Source organism: Zeugodacus cucurbitae, chromosome 3 (assembly GCF_028554725.1).
Source record: "Zeugodacus cucurbitae isolate PBARC_wt_2022May chromosome 3, idZeuCucr1.2, whole genome shotgun sequence".
NCBI lineage: Eukaryota > Metazoa > Arthropoda > Insecta > Diptera > Tephritidae > Zeugodacus > Zeugodacus cucurbitae.
In genome coordinates, this window is record NC_071668.1 from 9,298,155 (window position 1) to 9,319,477 (window position 21,323).

Below are 21,323 nucleotides of genomic sequence, written 5' to 3' on the forward strand. Positions count from 1 at the left end.
AATTAGTACCTCATTTGTCTTAAAAAATCTAAAATTATTCGTGCTCTCTATGATAATTAAGAGAAATAAATCAAACAGACTACTGTACAGATGAATAAATTAAATAGAATAATTTTAAAAAATCTAAGCTTCTTTTAATTATCTACAAAACATTTTAGCTAGAACAAACTAATGTCATATATATAATACTAATTGCATAATTTTTGAGATGCTAACTAAGAGATCTTCAGCAATGCGCTCTTAATTATTCTTAATTAATTATGCAGTAGAGTAATTAACAAATTACACAATTAGTAGGAAAAAATAGAAACATTTTCGTGCAGCCATCAAATATTATTTGAGCTAAATAGAGTACGTTGAAACACCAAAAACAATGAGTCAATTAGCATCTTAATTGTGTCAACTAATTGAACCATTTGAATATGGCATAGATTGTTACAAAAATGATGCATTTTATACAATATTTTTCGAGAATTTCAAACCAAAATTTTGAATCTAAGATGGAAATAAAAATTATAAAAGTTTAGTGCTTATAATGTGACAATGTCTCACAAAAAAAAAATAAAGAGAAAAGAGAAGAAAACTAGGTTAACAATTAAACAAAAAAGGCATCAGCCCACACAGCGGCGATTTTGGCACTGAGGCAAACATAAATAATAGAAAATACATATAGAAAGCTTAAAGAAAAATTAAAGACACACTATTTTGTCACAATTTTCCGTAAAAAAAAACTAAATGTGAACCACTTACTAATCCATATAAAAAAATATAGGGTGCGACAGCTTTTATGTTCGGTATGTGAACATTGAAAGAAACAAACATTGAAACGATTGAGAAAGTTAGACATATGTGTATCGTGGAAATTACAACCCTGTATGATGTATCATGAAACGCTTCACTCTGAAACAACACGTTGATTCTCTAGATAGAAAATAGGGGTTTAACCCTAAATTAATACATATTTAAACCCACCTCAGGTTATCTGACGGCATTAATAAACAAATATGTCGTGTTAATGGAGGAGGGATATTCATCCACTCGAGTTCCCTGGAAGGGTTTAGCAAGACCAAAATCATCCCAATTGAGAATATTTTCGCACCCAAAAAATAATTCAGGTTAGAAGGTATTGACTTTTACTTGCATAAAAAATGGGGCATCCTCTATATACACTATTATACCAAATAAATAATCTAAACACATTTTGAGTGGCGTGTACGTAAGAAATCTCTGCGCTATCCCAGCGAAATTAGCACTTTTGGTGGCACACTAAACTAATATAATATGAACAAACACGCAAATCTACAAATACATATAATATTTTATTATTTATAGCATATTGTTAACATTTTTATATGTTTTTACGGGCAACTCGCTGTGATTTAGTCATCACTTGGTAGATTTGCGTTTTTAAACGAATACTATTTAATTCGAACTACAAATGTATGGGTAAATAGTATTCAAACATACACAGAGATACACATTGGTGTTGTTGTTGCTACGCAGTGTGTATGCCAACAGTGACGCCGGCAATCCGGTCGTGTCAAGTTTTTCATTCATTTTAGAATTTTATAATTCTTTTAATTTCCAATTTTATTTTCTTATACTATTCGTAGTTTTTTGTTGTAGTGGGTAAGGCAAGCGCACGAATTCGACGTGAGACAATACTAGGCGTGTGAACTGACCGGCCGGGTGTTGTTTGAAAACATATTTATATACATACATATGTATATGTATTTAATTTACATATTCTGTATATATAATAGGCACATGTAAATACATTTTGGTTAGTACAAATGTACATATGTATTTATGTATATTACAAGCAGGTAAATGTTGGATATAGAACCGTTTAAATTTTTTATAAAAATGCTCTTGCGGCAGCGACAGCGAAGACGTAGTGTGCTTGGGCTTTATGAAATTAATGTGTCTCTATTTTAAAAGATTTACGAAATCGTTGACGTCAGCCAAGAGATTTTTATAGTTCTGTAAATGTATATAATATATAAAACTGTACATTGAAGGGTCTAACGAATAAAATTTAATAGCAGTATAAATATCTAGAATATCAAAATGTTTAACAACAATACAAGTTTTGCAATGGTCGCTTTTTCTTTACACGATGCTCGAAATTACTCCCGAACCGTTGCAACTTATTTAGATGAATTTTAGACCGATTAGTTCGAGAATACAGAGAAATTTTTATAACTAAATAGTAAAAAAAGGCTGTTGTATATAAGTTGGGTAATCTAATTTAAGATCAATGTTTAAAACATTTTAAGCATGAACTTCAAAGATCAATATGAAATAAGAACTCTCCAATGGAAAGTGTTGTTGTTGAACGGGCAAGAAAGACTCTTAAAATGTTTTGAGGGAAATGTTCTGGAGTTATCAGTCCTTAACTGGATATAAATACTAATCTGTTCCGATTATACCAACTTGGAACAGAAAGTTGTCGAAATATTCGACCAAATATGATGACAAAATTCGATGAAACAAAGGAGTATATACGAAAAACTGTTCACAATTTATTAGCGAAGCGACAAATCTTCTGGTATAACAATTCTTACAGCTCAACAGATTCTACATTCAATGATTTTCTAATTTATTTGCAAAATGAAGTAGAGATCAGCCTATTAATGGAACTGATCATTAAAGAAGAGCGGAATGGCCCGCTATAGAAATAAGAGCGGTCTTGGACACGGGGTTATAATAACATAATACTTCTGATAGTCGTTTAATTTCATCATAGTAGTCTTAAGCGGACAACGAACAGCTGCTGGACCCGTTTCCGGTCAGAAAAGATTTGACATTACCTGTCGAAAAACGAAAGCTACTAGAAATTACTTTTTATAAATATTTAAATTTTGTTTCAATAAAATTTGCATCGTCGATCTCATCCAATCTGACAGCTTGTTTCAGTTGAAGTGTGAAAGGGATAACTCCTATAAGAAGAACAAGTAAAATAGCAGATGACATATTTGTAATGATCCGTTCCTATCTATTAGCGCACCTACTGTAATACCCTGCGGCTTCTTGCAGAAGGTAAAAAAAGAAAACACCTTTAAGTTTTCAATGATGTAAATTAAATTTAAAGTAAAAACAATTCCACATAAAACAAAAAGAAAACACCCTTTATGTGCGTAGCAGATGTTTCTAATTTTTAATTTCATCATACTTATATGTACTTAATCCACCCTTAATAGCATTTTCCTACTTCTTTTTTATCCGTTTTAATTGACTTTTGAACTACTTTGACCCACCTTTGCCTGGCATACATTTCATTCCTGGCGTTTGCACGCATTCCATTCATTACACTAAAAACAGTACAATAAAAACTGTCAAAGTACAGGTAAAAATGCCTTAACATTGAAACATCATGACCAAGCCCAAGAGATACCGGCATGAGCACACACCTTTTTCGAAACATTTCTCTATGGCTATCTATGTGTTTGTATGTTTCCAAATGTGTATGTGTGAGTATTTATGGGCATGACAGCCAACGAACGTTGAGCCGACCGACTGACAGCCGCTGTCAGTGCAACAACTCAACAGCTGGACGAGTTTTTGTGGCCAATTGCACAATTTCAGTGAGAAATTCTTTCTATTTTCTAGTTTCGAGCGTTAAAGGAATTATTTCTAGAAAATTCTCTCCACAAACCTACATTCAGACAAACCGTTACATGCATTGTTAATGCAGCATATTTCCATTTAATTTCCTAATTGCAGCAAATTAATAATTGCAAGCACTTGAAAAGCGAAAGAAGCGAGCACACACCGTCGACAAAGAGTGAAAAGCTTACAACAACAACAAAAAATAAAGAAGTCTTCATACACACCTCCTCTTGAGTGGACCAATGGCCCACATTGTTTGATGATATGCCGTGAAATTGGGTCAGTTGCGCGAATCCTTGGCCTTTGCAGTTGCTTCGTTGCTTGCTTTTGTTTTTATACATTGCGCTCTGCCTTATCTGTACAACAACAACAAGCAACAAAAACACATACAAAGTGTATGTAGCAGAATTACAAGGGAAAATATTCAATGAACTCAACGTTGAAAGCAAACAAGCAAAGTAAATTTATTTTGAAACAACGATTGTCGAACAGATGCCACCGGCAACAACCAGCACCAGCACACCATCACAAACACACACACAGTCGTCGGTATAAACTTTTGCAATGGCGCATAGCATGCAGACAACGCTTGCCGCTTGCGTCCATTCACAATTTAGTGGCGACCAGCAGTTGGTGTGGAGGGTGCGCAAAAGGGCGCTCACCACTTTCTGCTATAGATTTTTGTGTGGCCCAACTTGCATGAGAAGGGCTGAAATATATATATACAAGAATATATACGCTGTCATTTCGAGCGTTTGTGGTTTAAATAACTCAGGTTTGAGTTATAACTTTAAAGAATAAATATTTAAGTTAGTGAGTGTGGACTTTTAACAACTACTATATACAGACACATACATATATTCCCATACAAGTCGCGTTAAATCCGAATCAAAGTATGGTTGAATTGATTTTGCACTATTAAGAACACTGTAGTGAAAAAAAATCACCACGAAAATAACTTTGTAAAAATAATTCGCGAAATACAGTGGAACTTCTCTAACTCGATTAATGGTGTTTCGGGGGATACTCTATCACATCGAACAACGGAGGAATGGTTTCGACGATTCAGAGAGAGTGAAAACGACACCATAGATAAGCGAGCCGGCGGAAGACCCGTGACGACGAATACCGACCAAATCATGGAAAAAATCGAGTTAGACCGGCATGTGGCATCTCGTGACATCGCCCAGGAGATGGGAGTTAGTCACCAAACCATTTTAAACCATCTGCAGAAGGCTGGATACACACAAAAAATATTGATGTTTGGGAGCCGCGTGATTTGACGCAAAAAAACTTTCTGGACCACGAAGCGGATGGTGATTGGCGACGAAAAATGGATCACATACGACAATATCAAGCGAAATCAGTCGTGGTCGAAGGCCAGTGAATCGTCCCAAACAGTGGCCAAGACGGGATTGACGGCCAGGAAGGTACCAAAAAAAGAAAGTGCCCAAAAGCTTTTTTTTCAAAATTTCACACTACAGTATTTGTCGACTACCAAACTAACGAATATTTTTAAGCCCATATTTTCCTCACCACTTATGTCTTCCGTTTTTCTTCGATTGAGTTGAAGGCAACCTCTCTCCACAATTTTTTGAGGTAAGATCTATTAGGTAATTTTAATTTAATTTGAAATTTCAAACAGGTGGCAACCCAATTTTTTGTTGTAATTTTTTCGACCATTGAACTTGAATTTTTTCGACTATTTAATTCATACTGTATTAATTTATATAGATTTAATTAATTTTTCTTTGAAATTGAAAAGTACTGGTGATAGAAAGTAACAGGTGATTTCGCAAGATTCTTTTTACCATAATAGGGAATGTACATGTGGTACATAGCAGCACAAAAAGTGTATAACTGAAACAATATCTGAAATATTCAATTCAAAATAATATTTTTGAAGAAACTCAACAAAAAGCAAATAACTGAAGCAATATCTCTAATATTCAATTCGAAAACATTATTTTTGAAAAAACTCAATCGATTTTATAACTGATTCCATATACATATTTATATGTATTTATAAAGAACAGACAAATAAAGGTCTAGATCGTGTAAATAAAGACCGGAAAGTCATTGACTGAGCAGGGTCTTCCGTTTCATTTCCACTTTTGGTTTCAACTAAGCCTTTTAATTATAAATATTATTGGTTGTATATGTATCTACAACAACATATTGAACAAAAGTTGTATAAAAATAAATAAAAATTCTAAACATGCCTAATTGTTTTCAACAACTTCAGAAATAAACAGAGGTAAATACAAAATGCAACCAAACACAGATATTGTATACTATAAAGCTGGGAAGTAGAACAGCAGTACCTCAACAAGGCTTGTGCAAATATATACAAACATATCTACTATATGTATGTATGAACGCAATTGTGTAAATAACTGTGCTTCAGTATATAATAGCCAATTGGTAAACAAATGTAAATAGCACACTTGTAGCTACTGATAATCACCTGCGAACAATCGCGCATACAAACATATGTACATATGTATATGGAAACAATAGACCAACACATTTGTGTTTTTGTTGTTGTCGTCTGTACGTGCAACACGTCACTTGCGTATCGATTGCGATGTTTAATTAAGTTGCAGCTGGCATTCACGTCAACTACTATTTGTTATTTGCACATTAGGATTGAACCGAACTGAGTCACGCCATTTGCTGGCCCATGGACGGTGTCATGTCACTGCCATATCGTTCGTTAACTATCAATCGGTGGTCATAAATAAAAATGCAACAAGGCAAAGCAAGGCGTGTGGGCGTTTGTGGACCCACACACACACATGTAAAGATTTTTCGCATTCTAACGCTACTAGATGAGTCGTAAGCACCGTTATCGCTAGGCATTTTTTAGCCCAACAGCTCATCGCAATGCAGCTCAGCCCAGCTCAAATTAGCTCGGCCTCAGTCTGTGCGCTGCATATTCTACATATTTGTAAGTACTCTTATGCACTCTCAACTAATAATAAGTGATAATGAGGCAAAGATGAGATGGCGCGCAATCATAGTTACACACTCACGTATGCCTAGATGAGACATATTGCACTTGCATTGCGGTTGGGCCTCTCCCACGCCACCCAACTGGCGCTGCTTTCTACTTCCTGGCGTGTGCTCAGTGAGCCAAGGCGCTGTCAGGCCTCTAAAAATGATTTATGACACCAAATGGCAAAAGAACCGTTGAGAAATTGTGAAAGTATTGTCACTAATTTCAATTTGTAAGCATTGTAGTTGTTTGTATGTATTTGTAATTAAGCACTTTTGCTCGGTTCTTAATTTGTTGGGTCTGAGGTTATCAGCGATGTTTGAGATGATTTCATAGCACAAAAATAGAATATTACGCATATTTATAACAACAGATAATGAGGCTGAGAAGAGTAAAAAATGTTGTTGTTGTGTTAATTGTAGATATGTATGTAAACACCATACTACATATTATAATTATTAATCGATTCGTCGAAAGTTGCTTGCTAGATGGATCGGTTTAAGCTAATCACTCCACAGACTGGGCCAAAAACTGAAGTCCAACCTTAATAAGCTCTTTGAAATATTTCAGCACAGCTTTAGACCTAACTTCTGATCTCTAGGACATCCAAAGACCCGACTAAAGCATAAAAACCTCAGTGATCAAAATAAGCAACAGCGAAAAACCAACTATTGTGGAATAAATAATCATACAAGTCGGGTCTTGGTCTTGGTGACGGAGTGGGAGATACAGGAAAGGTAATGATGATGAAGTCGGGTCTTTGGCCCTACATTACCGCCGTATCTTTATTGTATTACACATTTCCATTGTTTGAAAGGCAATCCTATAAGTTCTATACTTTACAGATTCATATTGCCAGAGGAAGATCCGTTGAGAGAAAGATCAATGGAAGACATACTTTGTGCGGAAGAACAAATAACAAATGACCGTCTTCGTCTATATGTATATATATGTAAATGGATGGCCCATGATTTTTATTTTATTTTTTAAATACTTCCAGTATAAATCGGGTGCCCTAAAAGGACTTGTAGATATTGATACTTCGAAACCATATATAGGGCCCAGGGCCAGGGCTTTAGTCCCTCTGACATAAATATTAATAACAAATAGGAAACAGGAATTAAGTCATTCATAGCCGAATAATCGTAAAGTGGGCTTTCGGCTGGGACCCAATTATGCCACCGGTGGATGAAGAAATTACTTATCGCGACGTGTATAATAATTGAGTATGTTTTAGACAATATATTTGTTCGTTGCCACGATAGTGGGGAATATATAACTGAAATATAACTGTAACAGACCCGAATTCGGCCGATGATTATCAATTCCGTAACAATAATATCATTTCGGAAATAAAGAAACATTGAAGACATAGAAAACGAAGATCACGAACCGAATCCGCATCTTCATCCCGCCATGTCAGCTCCGTAGTAAAGACAGTTGAACTTCCATAACTCGTAGTTCTCCATGACTGAAAATCTTGAATTGGCAATATAAGTCAAATTTCATACAAATTACATTCCATAACTCGAAGGTTTTTTTTTTGTGGATTATGGTGATTCGAGTTAAAGAACTTCAACTGTAATATAATTGTTTAAAAATGAAATCAGTAAATAATTTTTTTTATAAAGCTTATCAGCGGTAACGAAGAAAAAGGAAACACAGAAGTTCTTTAAATATTTATATAGAATACTATGTACTATAATCGTATATGAATATATGCAAGTAAATCTACACGATAAATAATGGCTTAGAAATCAAGCAGAAAGAAGTCTAAAACACCGGACATACATACTTACACATATGTATGTATAGAGAGCTTGACTCTATGTAAAATAAATTTAGATATACATACATTTGTATGTAAATATATTTGCATGTATTCCCAAGTAGTATTCAGCGAGAATATTCGCATACTTAATGAATTAATTACGTCATGCTTGAGACTTTAGAATTATTTTTAAAAGCGCAATCGATGTTAAATAGCAACAACAATAATAATACAAAACGGTTTTGAAGAATAATAAAGAAATGGTGCAGAAAGAATTTTAGAAAAAATAAACGAAAATAATGCTCTTTTCATGGAAAACATTAAAACACATTTTGATTGTAATAAATGTACAGTAAGTAAATGATATCATTAATTTTTTGTGTTTCACTCTCTAAACAATAATTTTATTGTGCGAGCAACGCGTTTGTGGCCATTTATGGTGCTCGCCAGCTGTTGTGGAATGCGAATTATTTCGGTTTAACTGAATTTCAGCGAATAAAATCATATTTTAATAGAAGAATAAGGCAAGGCATTAGAGCAAGTATATACAACAAAAACAACGAAGTATGTACAACTTGTGCGTATCGACAGAGCGCCAAAAATACAAGCAGCGTCTTCTTTGGCAGCCAACAGCAACAAGTGTAGGCAAATACTAATGCGCCAGAATATGGTAAAAAAATAAATATGAAAAACAAAATTAATATGTATTCCAATGTGCCACAAAAGCCAGCCCATAACGCTAACATTCCGATACGGCCAATTAACGTCAGTCGCCGCATTACGTTGCGTAGCGTTTTTAGCTACAATAGTTCGCTAGTTGGCTGACTAGCTAGTCTGGCGTGTTGAAAACACTAATCGAAAACGCAAAAATGTGGGGAGCGCATTGTTGGCTGTCTGACTACATACATATAAACATACATAAATACATATTGAAAAGTGTTTTAGCGGCGCGAAAGTGTAAACCGTTGGTGGTAGCACCCAGAAATCATCAGTGAAAATGCATATCATACATAAGTACAAACATATGTACAAACATATGTACATACATATGTATATTATTAGCTGACAGCTAGCGATAAAACAAATCATAACACTCGGTTTTAGCATGCATTGCCCTTATCAGTTTATCTGGCCAAAAATGTTTGTATGTATGTCTATGCTATTTACTTAACCATTAAATCGTAATCAAACAATGCGTAGACATGGTAATAATTGAATGACTGTTGCAGATGAATGGCATAAACAGAGGCAAGTCATGCCAGAATATGTCTGATATGATTTGAGTACGAAGAAATACGGAGAAACTATTTTAAAAGTAAAGGTATGCACTGAACACAACCAAACAATGTCTAAGTGTATTGAAAAAAATTTAATAAATAGAAAAATGTGGCCTACATCTTGGCGCATTGATAAAATCAAGAGACCCATTGTCAAACAACTAGCAACACCCCTTATTACAATAAAAAAACTCTTGGAAGCAAGATGAATTACAACTAATCTTTCTTAGATCAAATAATGAATTTTAATTAAATTAACACACTAAGTGCCGATAAAGCCAATAAATTACAACGAAATATCAAATGATCAGCGATTCCAATGACAGCATCAATTAAAGATGTCACACTCAATTGCCCCGCTGGGCTCAGCGATAATTGCATAAATTTCTTCAAAGCCAAAGCGCACATCTATGTATGCTGTGCCTTAGCAGTTGAAAAAGAATCAAGAAGCAACAAGTCCACAATTGAATTAGCGACAAGAACATAAAGTAATAAAGAGGAATACTTTTTCGTAATAAATATGCGAATATACTAATGTTTACATAGATATATGAGGATATTACTTCATATCTATATACAGTTTAACTTCCATAACTCGCAAATTCTCCATAACTCGAGCTCTTGAATTGGCATTAAAAGTCAAATTTCATACAAACAACCTTTCATAACTCAAAGCCTCTCTAATTCAAACTTTTTTTGTGGATTATGGTGATTCGAGTTAGGGAAGTTAAAATATATCTACATACATTTATTAAGAAAATTTCATTTTATGATAAAAATTCTCTTTAAAATTCCATTTTAATCCAGATTACCCGTATCTAATTCCATAGAAATTTATAAATTCGCAAACAATTGAGGAAATTCACATTTGATGAGTCAACAAAATTGCAAACTGAATAAGAATTTGTTTGTATGTATGCATGTGTAATTGTAATTGTTGTATTTATGAGCATTCACATATTGCTATTGACCTCATTTGATGCTTTCGCATATAAACAAGATACCAAATTTGGTTTATGAAATTACAATTGGTGAAAGAATCTATTTATTCATAGATAAGCTTATAAAAAAAAAACATTATAAGTTGCAAGAAATAGTTAAAAATCAAGATTATGTGTACATATGTATGTACCTGTAACTATACAACAACTTACACCTTAAAGCGATCTTAAAATACAATTGATGACAGGAACTTATATGTTAATATGTTTATTTTGCAACTTAGTGAGGAATACAAAGGACCTAATGATGACTTAAAAGCAATTGCTTACAACCAGTCATTCTTGCAAAGCTTCTTTAACCAAACATCTAACCAATCAAGTCGAATTACACATTTACATAGTTACAGGGGGATCTATCTCGCCCAATATCAAAAACATTGTTAGGTCTAATAGTTAAAATACCGAAACAAATGTAGCCGTTATCTCAAATATACATTTCAATTTTTCAGTGCTTCATCCATACTACAATATAATGAATCAATTGTTTAAACACTCACCTTATCTCTCGCGGCCCGTTTGTTTGTTAAACTTATGATAAGTACGTATGTAGGTATGTACTTTCAGTTATTATATTTGTTGTTTCGTAAACTTTGCAAGTAATTTGTCACTTCAACTTTACAGCTTAATTAACTCGTTGTAGCTAATATTAACAAATCACAATTGCACCGACATGCCACTACTTTTCATTTCATTCATGAAATGACTATTCTACAAACATACTCGTTTCACTTTTATATTAGTGTATTGCACAAATTTTAAACATAGACAGCTGTCACCCACACCTGGTAATTAACGTTGGTACGTAATGTCCGTGGTTGTGTGGCCAGGTGGCAGGTGGGTGAAACAGACAGCGAACAAAAGGCGCCTAGAAGGAAATAATTAAAAATAATAAATACAATTTTGGATAATATATAGCAAAAACTAAAACATTAATTAACCAAAACGCTAAAAAATCATGAAGAAGGCTTTTTAATTTCACAAATTATGCATTTCAATCGACAGCGGCATTGTTTTCACTTTCGAAATGTTATCGTTTATTTGTTAATTTTGTTTTTTCTATTTTTACACATCGGTTGGCTTTATTATTATTTTCATGATTATTACTCCCGGTGCTGCGCATTACACATTATTAGCTTTTTGTCATTGTTGTGTCGCCTTCACAAAAGTTTATATACAGCCGTAGCCCCCAGGGAGGAATGTGTTGTTTTGCCGATGCGCTTGCAGCTCAATGGAGGAGCGCCCTCGGCGGCGCCGCGTCTTATTGAATTTTCAAAATTCCATAGGAATTTGCATAGCTGTCATTGCATTGGCAGGATTGGCAAAATTATGCCGTTACACACACGCATTTTCTGCCAGGCAGTTTTGCATGTTTGTACATGCACACTACAACACTGCACTTTGTTACTTACACGAATTGCACTTCAATTTAGCTTATTTTCACTATTTATATTGTTAAATATAAAAATTATTTTATTTAAACCGTTTACACGTCCACACGCGTTGAAATTCTTCTCGTGTCTGACAAAACTTTTCTGTGTTTCCCAATAGCTGACATTTTTTAGCGTTGCCAGATGGGGAGTTCAGTATTGGCAAATGAGTGGTTGGGTTGAATAGCCAATTGGAGGCGCAGTTGGTAGGAGCGCTGGTTGGACTTTTCAGCTTGCAGCTGACTTTTGCTTGCATTATATATAATCTAAAATTAATATAGATAAATGTTTATCAATTAAAACAGTATTTGAGAAAAAAAAATGTTGGATGTAAAAAAATTAAAAAAATAGATTAGTTTTTGATTATTTACTAATTAGATTTGAAAAAAAAATAATTTAATGCTGTTTTCCTTATTTAATATGTTAAAAAAAACTGATATATTCTATATTTTTTATAATATTTCTTTACTTAAATTCCTCATCCAAAATGTCTCAAGTTGGCTATAGCTTCTAAGCAATGCAACTCTGCTTAATATTCCATTTATTTACATTCTCACCCATTCCTTGTTAATTCTTTAGGTCTACTTCGTAAATATTTACGAAATTGGTTTGGCGACATGCTAAAAACAGAATGTCAACGAAACGGAAAGTAGGTGAGAAATGAAAACAAATATTGATTCAACATGTGGTGACTTGGAAAAGAAAAATAATAATTTTATAGCGAACTCGGAAGTGGGGGTAAATTACGATGGGTTGTGCCCTTGCTAAGTATACGGTAATATGAATATGGTTCGCGTATGCGGCTGGTAGACACATATAACGGCTATTGGCCAGTAGGTGGCGCAAAATTAAAGTAGTTTAGGAGTTAATATTACTGGATGAAGCTGTGAATCGAGAAGGCCCAGTGCAAAAACTTTCTTTATAGAAATTCACGATTATTGTAGGGATATTTTTTCTATAGAACTGTAAAGCACGATTAAACCTTGGGAAGACCGGAGAAAATATGCAGAAATGGAGGTTCTTTTTAAGTTACGAGAATGATTGAAGAGAAAATATGAGAGAACACAAAAAGTAATAAGGAGTTAGAGCTCGAAAATAGTCAAAAATACTGTCACAGGGTGGTACAACTTTCGCATATTTATAAACTGAATTCGATTTTGTTACAGAATGCTAAAATACATTCGAGTCGAATATTAAAGTCGAATAGAATTTACTTTCGAATCGAGTTACAGAATAGGGCCCCTGGGTTTATTATCACTTTTTGACTTTATAGCATTATAAATCGTGAGGAAGTCAGAGAAAAAGTAAAGCCTAGGCAGAGAGAGGGAGAATGAGAGTTTGTATGAGTTTACACGCTTTAAAAAAATTATTTCAAAACCTTTCCTCTCCATTCTGATTTATTTTATACCTTTCTACCTACTTATACTTGACTTCACCAGCTGTTACCTATCGATTCAATTCTTTTTCATGCTCTAAGTACCAAAGTTGTCGAATTCCTGCTTTGTTCAAGTTTTTCAATTTTATATTTATTTTATTTTCCAAAATTGCACATTTTGTCTGCCATCAATCGGTTGGACTTTTCGGACAATAAATGATGCGAGCATAATGGCTCATTCATTCTCATTTCACGCAGCTGCTTGCTTACTACTTCAATGGAGTACAACGTGCGTGTGTATGTGTTTGTAAGGATGAGTGCTTTGAGTAGTACGAAATGACTGCAAAAGGGACAAGTATCTATAACTAATGGGCAGTGGGGTTAACTATTTAACTATTTGTTATGCAAAGCAGCCGCATTGACCTTTTGAGAGTAAATTGAGCAATGCGATTTTATTTAGTTTGATTTATTTTATTAAGTACTTATTGGTAAAAAGAAGGAGGAAGTATGCACTCTCTTCGACCTATTAAAGTGATTTAGAGTTCGAAAGCACCGCAGCCATTGACTCTTGCTTTAGACTAATAATACCAGATTAAAGGTTCTGGAAAGTGTTCGCTTGAAATTAGCCGGCCGCATGATATGAAGGTAATGAAATCTCGAAGGAACTTCGTCGTGAAAATTATGACTGCCTTCGAAAGTGAGAATTTACATTTTATAGAACAAGAAAGATGTATCCAAGAAATAAAGATTAGATATATCATCCCCCTAACAATTATTCCAAAGCTTTCGAAAGTGTCCGGAAAATAGATTTCACACTGTTCTAGCACCACCTGCCACGAAAATCTTTCGCAAATACAGTTTATGAATCAAATGAGGTCCTAGTAAAGAAAGAATTTGATTTTGAGCGACCTTTCAACCTGAAGACTAGAATTCAGCTAATACTATATTTCCTAAAAATATCGGATGGGACATGAAATAAGATTTTTAACAAAATTTCGACCTGAAAGTTACCTATTGGGCAATATTTTTTGGCAAAATGTATGGATTAGTCTAATATTGCGCCAAATCTGTTATAAATGACGGTTTTTACCGTGTAAATATTTTTTCTCATATCAGGAGAGTTCTGATAAACATTATATAGTCGCTAACGGTACTTTTTAACTTTCCATTTATAAAAGCTTCGACAGCCATAGAATCTCTATGCTACGTTTTTTGCTCAATGATACCAAAAGCTCATTTCTGTCATGTACTTCGAACTACAATCTAGTTCTTACTCATTCATTATCCAAAATATTAGCTACTGTTTGCTACAATATTGTTAGTGTTATCAATATTCTTTAGAATCACATTCACCTCACATTATCTGTAATTCTGTTTACGCTTTCTTAAAATAGACGCTTCCAAGCAATTTTGGCAAATCAGGCCTTTCAACTAACAGACATTAATTACTCACACCTCGGCGCTAGCTAGAAATGAAACCGCCACTCAGTTCCGCTAACTAATCTGCAAATTGAACTGTCGGCAAAGCGATTTTTTGCGATTTAACGTACAACAAAAGCAACAAGCGATAAGGAGAGAGAGAGAGAGTGCGACGCAATTTTATTCTTTTTTTTTTTGAGGTTACTCATACGCCCTGCTCTGGCATTTAATGCTCGATTGCATTTGGCGCGCATTGTATATGACAATGCCAATGACAATGATATTCAACGATGTAGAACGACTGCAGACGATGTAGAGTAGATAACGTGAAAGATATAGTCAAAAAAATATAACAAGAGAGAATAATATGGAATGAGGGAGTTGAAGTAGTAAGAAGTTGCAAGAAAAATTTAGTGAAAGTGCGTTCTAAGTTAAGTTGTTGTTATTTTTTTTTGTTGTACAAAGCTTGTGTGTGTTCGTGAATGGCAAAACCCTTAACCCCAAAGGGCCGAGGCACTGGAGACAGTGAAAAACCTAAAACTCACCACACCCCTTTGGCGCGCACAGCACACTCAAGTAATGTGCGCAGATTTATTGTCAAAGAACGCCTTACCACTTACGTATGACAGCATCCCCCAACCCCTCGTGAATTTCTGGCGCTTGCTTAAGAAGTTCAAAGAAAGTACAAAAATAACAACAGCAACAACAAACAATGCAAACTGTATGCCTGCCACCGGCCGGTGAAAGCGTATGAGCACGTCGCGTTGCCAACTACTTTAAGATTTCTTTTTTCCAAATTGCAAAGATGCAAAGATTTGTTTGCCGTTACAACAAAAACACTACTCTAGCGCGAAGTATAAGCGTGGCAAAAGCATATGTGAGTGACATGCGCTGCCATATGGACGGAATTTGTGTGTGTAAGTATGTCTGTGTGGCGTCTAAACGAAATTCAATTACAACATTGACGTGCAATGACAACAGCAACAACAACAATTACAATTACAAAAACACACACATGACGATGGAATAGATGTTCCATTACCCGACCATGAAGAAATTCGAATAGCAATTGCCCGCTTGAAGAACAACAAAGCGGCGGGGGCCGATGGATTACCGGCCGAGCTATTCAAATACGGCGGCGAAGAACTGATAAGGTGCATGCATCAGCTTCTTTGTAGAATATGGTCGGAAGAAAGCATGCCTGACGATTGGAATCTTAGTGTGCTCTGCCCAATCCATAAGAAGGGAGACCCCACAATCTGCGCCAACTACCGTGGTATAAGTCTCCTCAATATCGCATATAAGGTTTTGTCGAGCGTATTGTGTGAAAGACTAAAGCCCACCGTCAACGAACTGATTGGACCTTATCAGTGTGGCTTTAGACCTGGAAAATCCACAATGGACCAGATATTCACCATGCGCCAAATCTTGGAAAAGACCCGAGAGAGAAGAATCGATACTCACCATCTTTTTATCGATTTTAAAGCTGCCTTCGATAGCACGAAAAGGAGCTGCCTTTATGCCGCGATGTCTGAATTTGGTATCCCTGCAAAACTAATACGGCTATGTAAGCTGACGTTGAGCAACACCAAAAGCTCCGTCAGGATCGGGAAGGACCTCTCCGAGCCGTTCGATACCAAACGAGGCTTCAGACAGGGTGACTCACTTTCGTGCGACTTCTTCAATCTATTGCTGGAAAAAATAATACGAGCTGCAGAACTAAATAGAGAGGGTACAATCTTCTACAAGAGTGTACAGCTCCTGGCGTATGCCGATGATATTGATATCATCGGAAGCAACAACCGCGCCGTTTGTTCTGCGTTTTCCAGACTAGATAAAGAAGCGAAGCGTATGGGTCTGGTGGTGAATGAGGACAAGACGAAATATCTCCTGTCATCAAACAAACAGTCAGCGCACTCGCGTCTTGGCTCCCACGTCACTGTTGACAGTCATAACTTTGAAGTTGTAGATAATTTCGTTTATCTGGGAACCAGCATTAACAACACCAACAATGTCAGCCTTGAAATCCAACGCAGAATCACTCTTGCCAACAGGTGCTACTTTGGACTGAGTAGGCAATTGAAAAGTAAAGTCCTCTCTCGACGAACCAAAATCAAACTCTATAAGTCGCTCATTATTCCCGTCCTGATGTATGGCGCTGAAGCGTGGACGATGACAACATCCGATGAGACGACTCTTGGGGTTTTCGAGAGAAAGGTTTTGCGCAAGATTTATGGTCCTCTAAACATTGGCAACGGCGAATACCGCAGACGATGGAACGATGAGCTGTACGATTTATACGACGACATTGACATAGTTCAGCGAATAAAAAGACAGCGGCTACGCTGGCTAGGTCATGTTGTACGGATGGAAGAAAACAATCCAGCTCTGAAAGTATTCGATGCAGTACCCGCTGGAGGAAGCCGCGGAAGAGGACGACCTCCACTCCGGTGGAAAGACCAAGTGCAAAGTGACCTGGCTTCACTTGGTGTTTCCAGTTGGCGCCAAAAAGCAAAAAGGAGGAATGAGTGGCGCGCTCTGGTGGATTCGGCTATAATCGCTTAAAGCGGTTCCTACGCCAAATATATATATATATATAAATATATTGAACAAAAGTTTCGCAAATAAAATGTGGCATTTTTCGCCTGCTTGCCAGCATATGAGTGTGTGTGTGTGTGTTTGTAAGCGTCGCTTAAGTGAAAAGCATTGCGACAAGCAATTGCGACAAAACGATTTTCCAGCTAAATTGTCACACAGACACACACACACACACGCAGTGACAAAGTATGTAGTCAACATTGGAATTGAATGAGAAAACTTTTGCCACATTGCGTTGCTGCAAATGATGTCGCCGACAGCCAGTGTCACGCACACATACACGCACGCTTCCACACACTAGTCAATATCGAAGTTTCTCTAAATCTCTTACTCTCATGCCTTTACCACAGCCGCATTTGACTTGTAAATTTCTTCTGGCTGCCAATAGATTTTGGTAATGCAACTTTCAAATAACTGTAATTTTGGGGCCAATTAGCTTAATACTAGCACGTCAGTGCGACTGGAATTTAAGTGAGCTCCTTCAAGGGTTAAGTCACTAGATAGCAACTTATATGGAATCATATGTAAGCTCCATCAGAAATACATAGATAGTAAATGGAAATACCGAGATTAGTACGAAGAGTTAGCTCGGTTGGTAACAATCGAAATCTAGATCTCAAGATATTCATGAACCTCTAGATGAAACTTGGTAGGCGCCTTTCTTGGCAGCCAAGGTAGATATGAGCTTCCGAAAAATCTCATAACTCTTCAGAGAAAGCCTTCCCTCATTAAGAGAAAGCCTTCCTTAGGGTTACCATAACATAGCGTACTGAAAATATTTCGTTTCAGTATCGAATAAATCAAGTAAAATCGATCTCCTATTTAAGGGGTTAGGGGTAGTCAGGATTTTCAAAAAATCAATTGTTTTTGCATTTCCGTTAAGAGTAAAATCTTAAAAATATTCTCTAAAAACTACTTTTCGAGTTATTCGAAAAAAAAAAACAAAGAGCGCTCAGGCTCTCCAACACACAAGTGTCAAACTTTAAATGCGTTTATCTCAAAACTATGCTTTTTGAACTGGTAACAACTGTAACTCGATAACCGCTCAGTAGATTTTAATGAAATTCATACAGCTTTTAGAACACATAATAAACTCAGGCCTGATCCGAAGGATTTTTTTTCAAAATTTCGATTTTTTAAGACCAATTAACCACTGTTGATTTTTTCCCGAAAATCTAAAAAAAAATTTCCCTGAGGTCGCCATTTTGATAATTTTTGTAAACAAAAAGCTTCGGATCAGGCCCAGGATTATCTATTTATAAAACTATTTTTTTTATCCGATTGATTTTAGATGAATCTCCAATGACTTATGATTGTTACCGCAAGGACCTTCTTTGAAACCCAAGGACCTTGTGACCCCTATCAAAAACTTGCAACGTTACATCACTTTACCCGAAGTTTGACCTCTCTTGACTTCTAGTTTACCCCTAATTTTGAACTTCCTTGAACCCTTGTATAAAATTTATTGAAAAGATAATTACTTGTTGAATTTGGAAGAACACCACCGACGTTTAGATACAATCCCATAACTCAGCAACTGCTCGATCAATTTGAACCAAACTTAGTTAATCAATTTCCCTTGACATCCCTACCTGACAGTTTGAAAACGGAAGAATTCGAACACTATCCACACCTATTTCACGTATGACAGCATGATGAACTAGACGAGAGTTGTAATATTCACAAGGTACTTTCAATAAAGTTCACAGCCCCAATACAAGAAAACAAAAACAGGAAAAGGTGCGCATCATCTTTATCTCCGCTTAAAGCACAGAAACAAGTAAGCGCTAATTAAAAAAATTGTAGATAATACGAAGAAATTTCCCCTAAATTTCAGCCATATAAAAGTGGTAATTTCGCCACAGAGTAACAGTTTTAAAAAAATTACCAAAATGTTGCAATCAACGAAGCTGCTGCTGCTGGCAGTGATATTCATGGTAATCGGAGGTAACCAGTTGATGGCGAAATTCATAGGTCCATCAATCAGCCAAAATTTTAACTATACAAGTGCAAGTAAGTTCAAACCTACTAAACAATATACTATATATTTGAATATTATCTAGGAAAACCTTTGAAAGTGTCCATAGTTGATAAATAGCTCAATACTCCTTATTACTTTACAAATTATAAGTCTTACAAATTCTATTTGAAGATGCCACAGTTGTGTTGACGAGCTCTGCCAATCCTATAACTACAACAGTTCGATCGACAACCTCACCGAAGCCTAAGATAACAACACTTCGATCGACAACCTCACCGAAGCCTAAGATAACAACAGTTCGATCGACAACCTCACCGAAACCGAAGACAACAGAGGCTCCTAACGTCCATAACCATCCGAAATTCTATTTTGCACCGCTACAGGTAATACAAAGATGTTAATATATAGAATCGTACTAGAGGATAGAAAATAAAATATATAACATGAACATTTAAATTTCAGTTGAATTGGTTTGGCGCATATGGTTACTGCAAAGAGAGAAATTGGAATCTCATCGTTCTGGACTCGGAGAAAATCAGGCTGGAATTTGAAAGTTATCTTAATAAATACAGTAAGAAAAATATGTTTGTTTGTTTTCGAAAATATTTAATTTTGTTTTTGTAGACTTGAGACATCATCGCATTTGGACAGCTGGCAATCAATTGGGCGATATGAAGACTTGGCGCTGGGGTCTGCATGGACCAAAAGTCACATATAGCCATTGGGCAAAGGGAGAACCGGATAATTACAAACATCAGCAACATTGTTTAAAATTATATAAAACCAGTTTGGAATGGGACGATGATTCCTGTGAGAAGGTTATCAATTTTGCTTGCTTAAAGCATTGAATTACAAATAAAAGTAGTTGAAATTTCATATTTGGATAGAACTTTTATTAATTTCAAATTTGGTTGTAAGAATTTCATTAAAATCGTGAGATTAGAAGGTATGAGTCGTAGAATTTCCGTAGCTTTCCTATATCTCAGGCTTCAGAAGCATAAATATAGATTGATCCACAAATAGTAAAAGAAAAATAACCCTGTAAGCTTAAAGGTGTCTCCTTAATGCCAGAGTTATGCGCAGTAAAGCTTAGCATCGATTTAAAAATGATTGATAGGTTGTCAAGGATATGATTTTCAATACAAGCAGAGCACTAAGTAAGGCAATATTTTTAGAATGAGATGAAGGATATGCATATTGGCCCGATTACACCACAGTTAAATCTATGCAATCTAAACAGATACGGACATTTATCTGCCCAAGGGACTGTCGATTCGTACGATCCAATGTAGATATGGGTTTTCGTAAAATCTGATGACTTGTGGGAGAATAACCCGCCAATAAAATCTAGTAACAATCTATTCGCTTTATAAAGATAATATTTGATGATATTTCAAGCCTTTCTAAATCCTTATTTGAACTTTATTGACCTACAGCGTGACCTCATTCGACCCATATAGCTTGGCATCTCGTGACTCCTAGCAAAAAATCTAACGTGACGTCACTTTACCCGAAGTTTGACCACTCTTAACTTCTAGCTCCCACCTAATTTTGAACTCCCCTGACCACTCTTATGACTTCGTTAGTTCCCTATCTTACTCTTCCTTGCTTTCCAAATTCAATTGTCCTAGATTGACTTCGCTTGACTTCTCGTTCGAACTTAGCTTGACTACAATCACGTCAACTTCCAATGTAATATTATGTTCAGAGCATCAATTCAAGAAAACAAAAAAAAAAGAAAATAAAAGGTGCATATCCACTTTATCTTCGCTTAAAGAAAAGAAACAAGTAAGCGCTAATTAAAAAAATATCTCTAACCAAATCCCAGATAATACGAAAAAATTCCCCTAAAATTCAACCATAT

At 35.6% G+C, this 21,323-nt stretch overlaps 2 protein-coding genes across 13 annotated transcripts in view; one reads left to right on the top strand and one right to left on the bottom strand.

Moving 5' to 3' along the window:
• Positions 1-12,221, bottom strand: part of LOC105217028 (piezo-type mechanosensitive ion channel component) — a 66,150-nt gene extending 53,929 nt beyond the window's left edge. For 11 of the 12 annotated variants that reach the window (XM_054226452.1, XM_054226454.1, XM_054226458.1 and 8 more), the window contains exons 1-2: positions 12,069-12,221; positions 11,157-11,524 (exon numbers count right to left, since the gene is read on the bottom strand). The gene's annotated coding sequence lies outside the window, so the exon portion shown is untranslated. The remainder of the gene's footprint in view (positions 1-11,156; positions 11,525-12,068) is intronic. The other variant, XM_054226447.1, reaches the window with a different exon arrangement.
• A 7,110-nt stretch (positions 12,222-19,331) lies between these two features.
• LOC128919745 (macrophage mannose receptor 1-like) lies at positions 19,332-20,335 on the top strand. Its single transcript, XM_054226460.1, has 4 exons — positions 19,332-19,491; positions 19,631-19,842; positions 19,922-20,030; positions 20,084-20,335. The coding sequence occupies exons 1-4, from the start codon at positions 19,371-19,373 to the stop codon at positions 20,305-20,307; spliced, it is 666 nt and encodes a 221-aa protein (XP_054082435.1). The 5' UTR covers positions 19,332-19,370; the 3' UTR covers positions 20,308-20,335.
• The last annotated feature ends 988 nt before the right edge of the window (positions 20,336-21,323 follow it).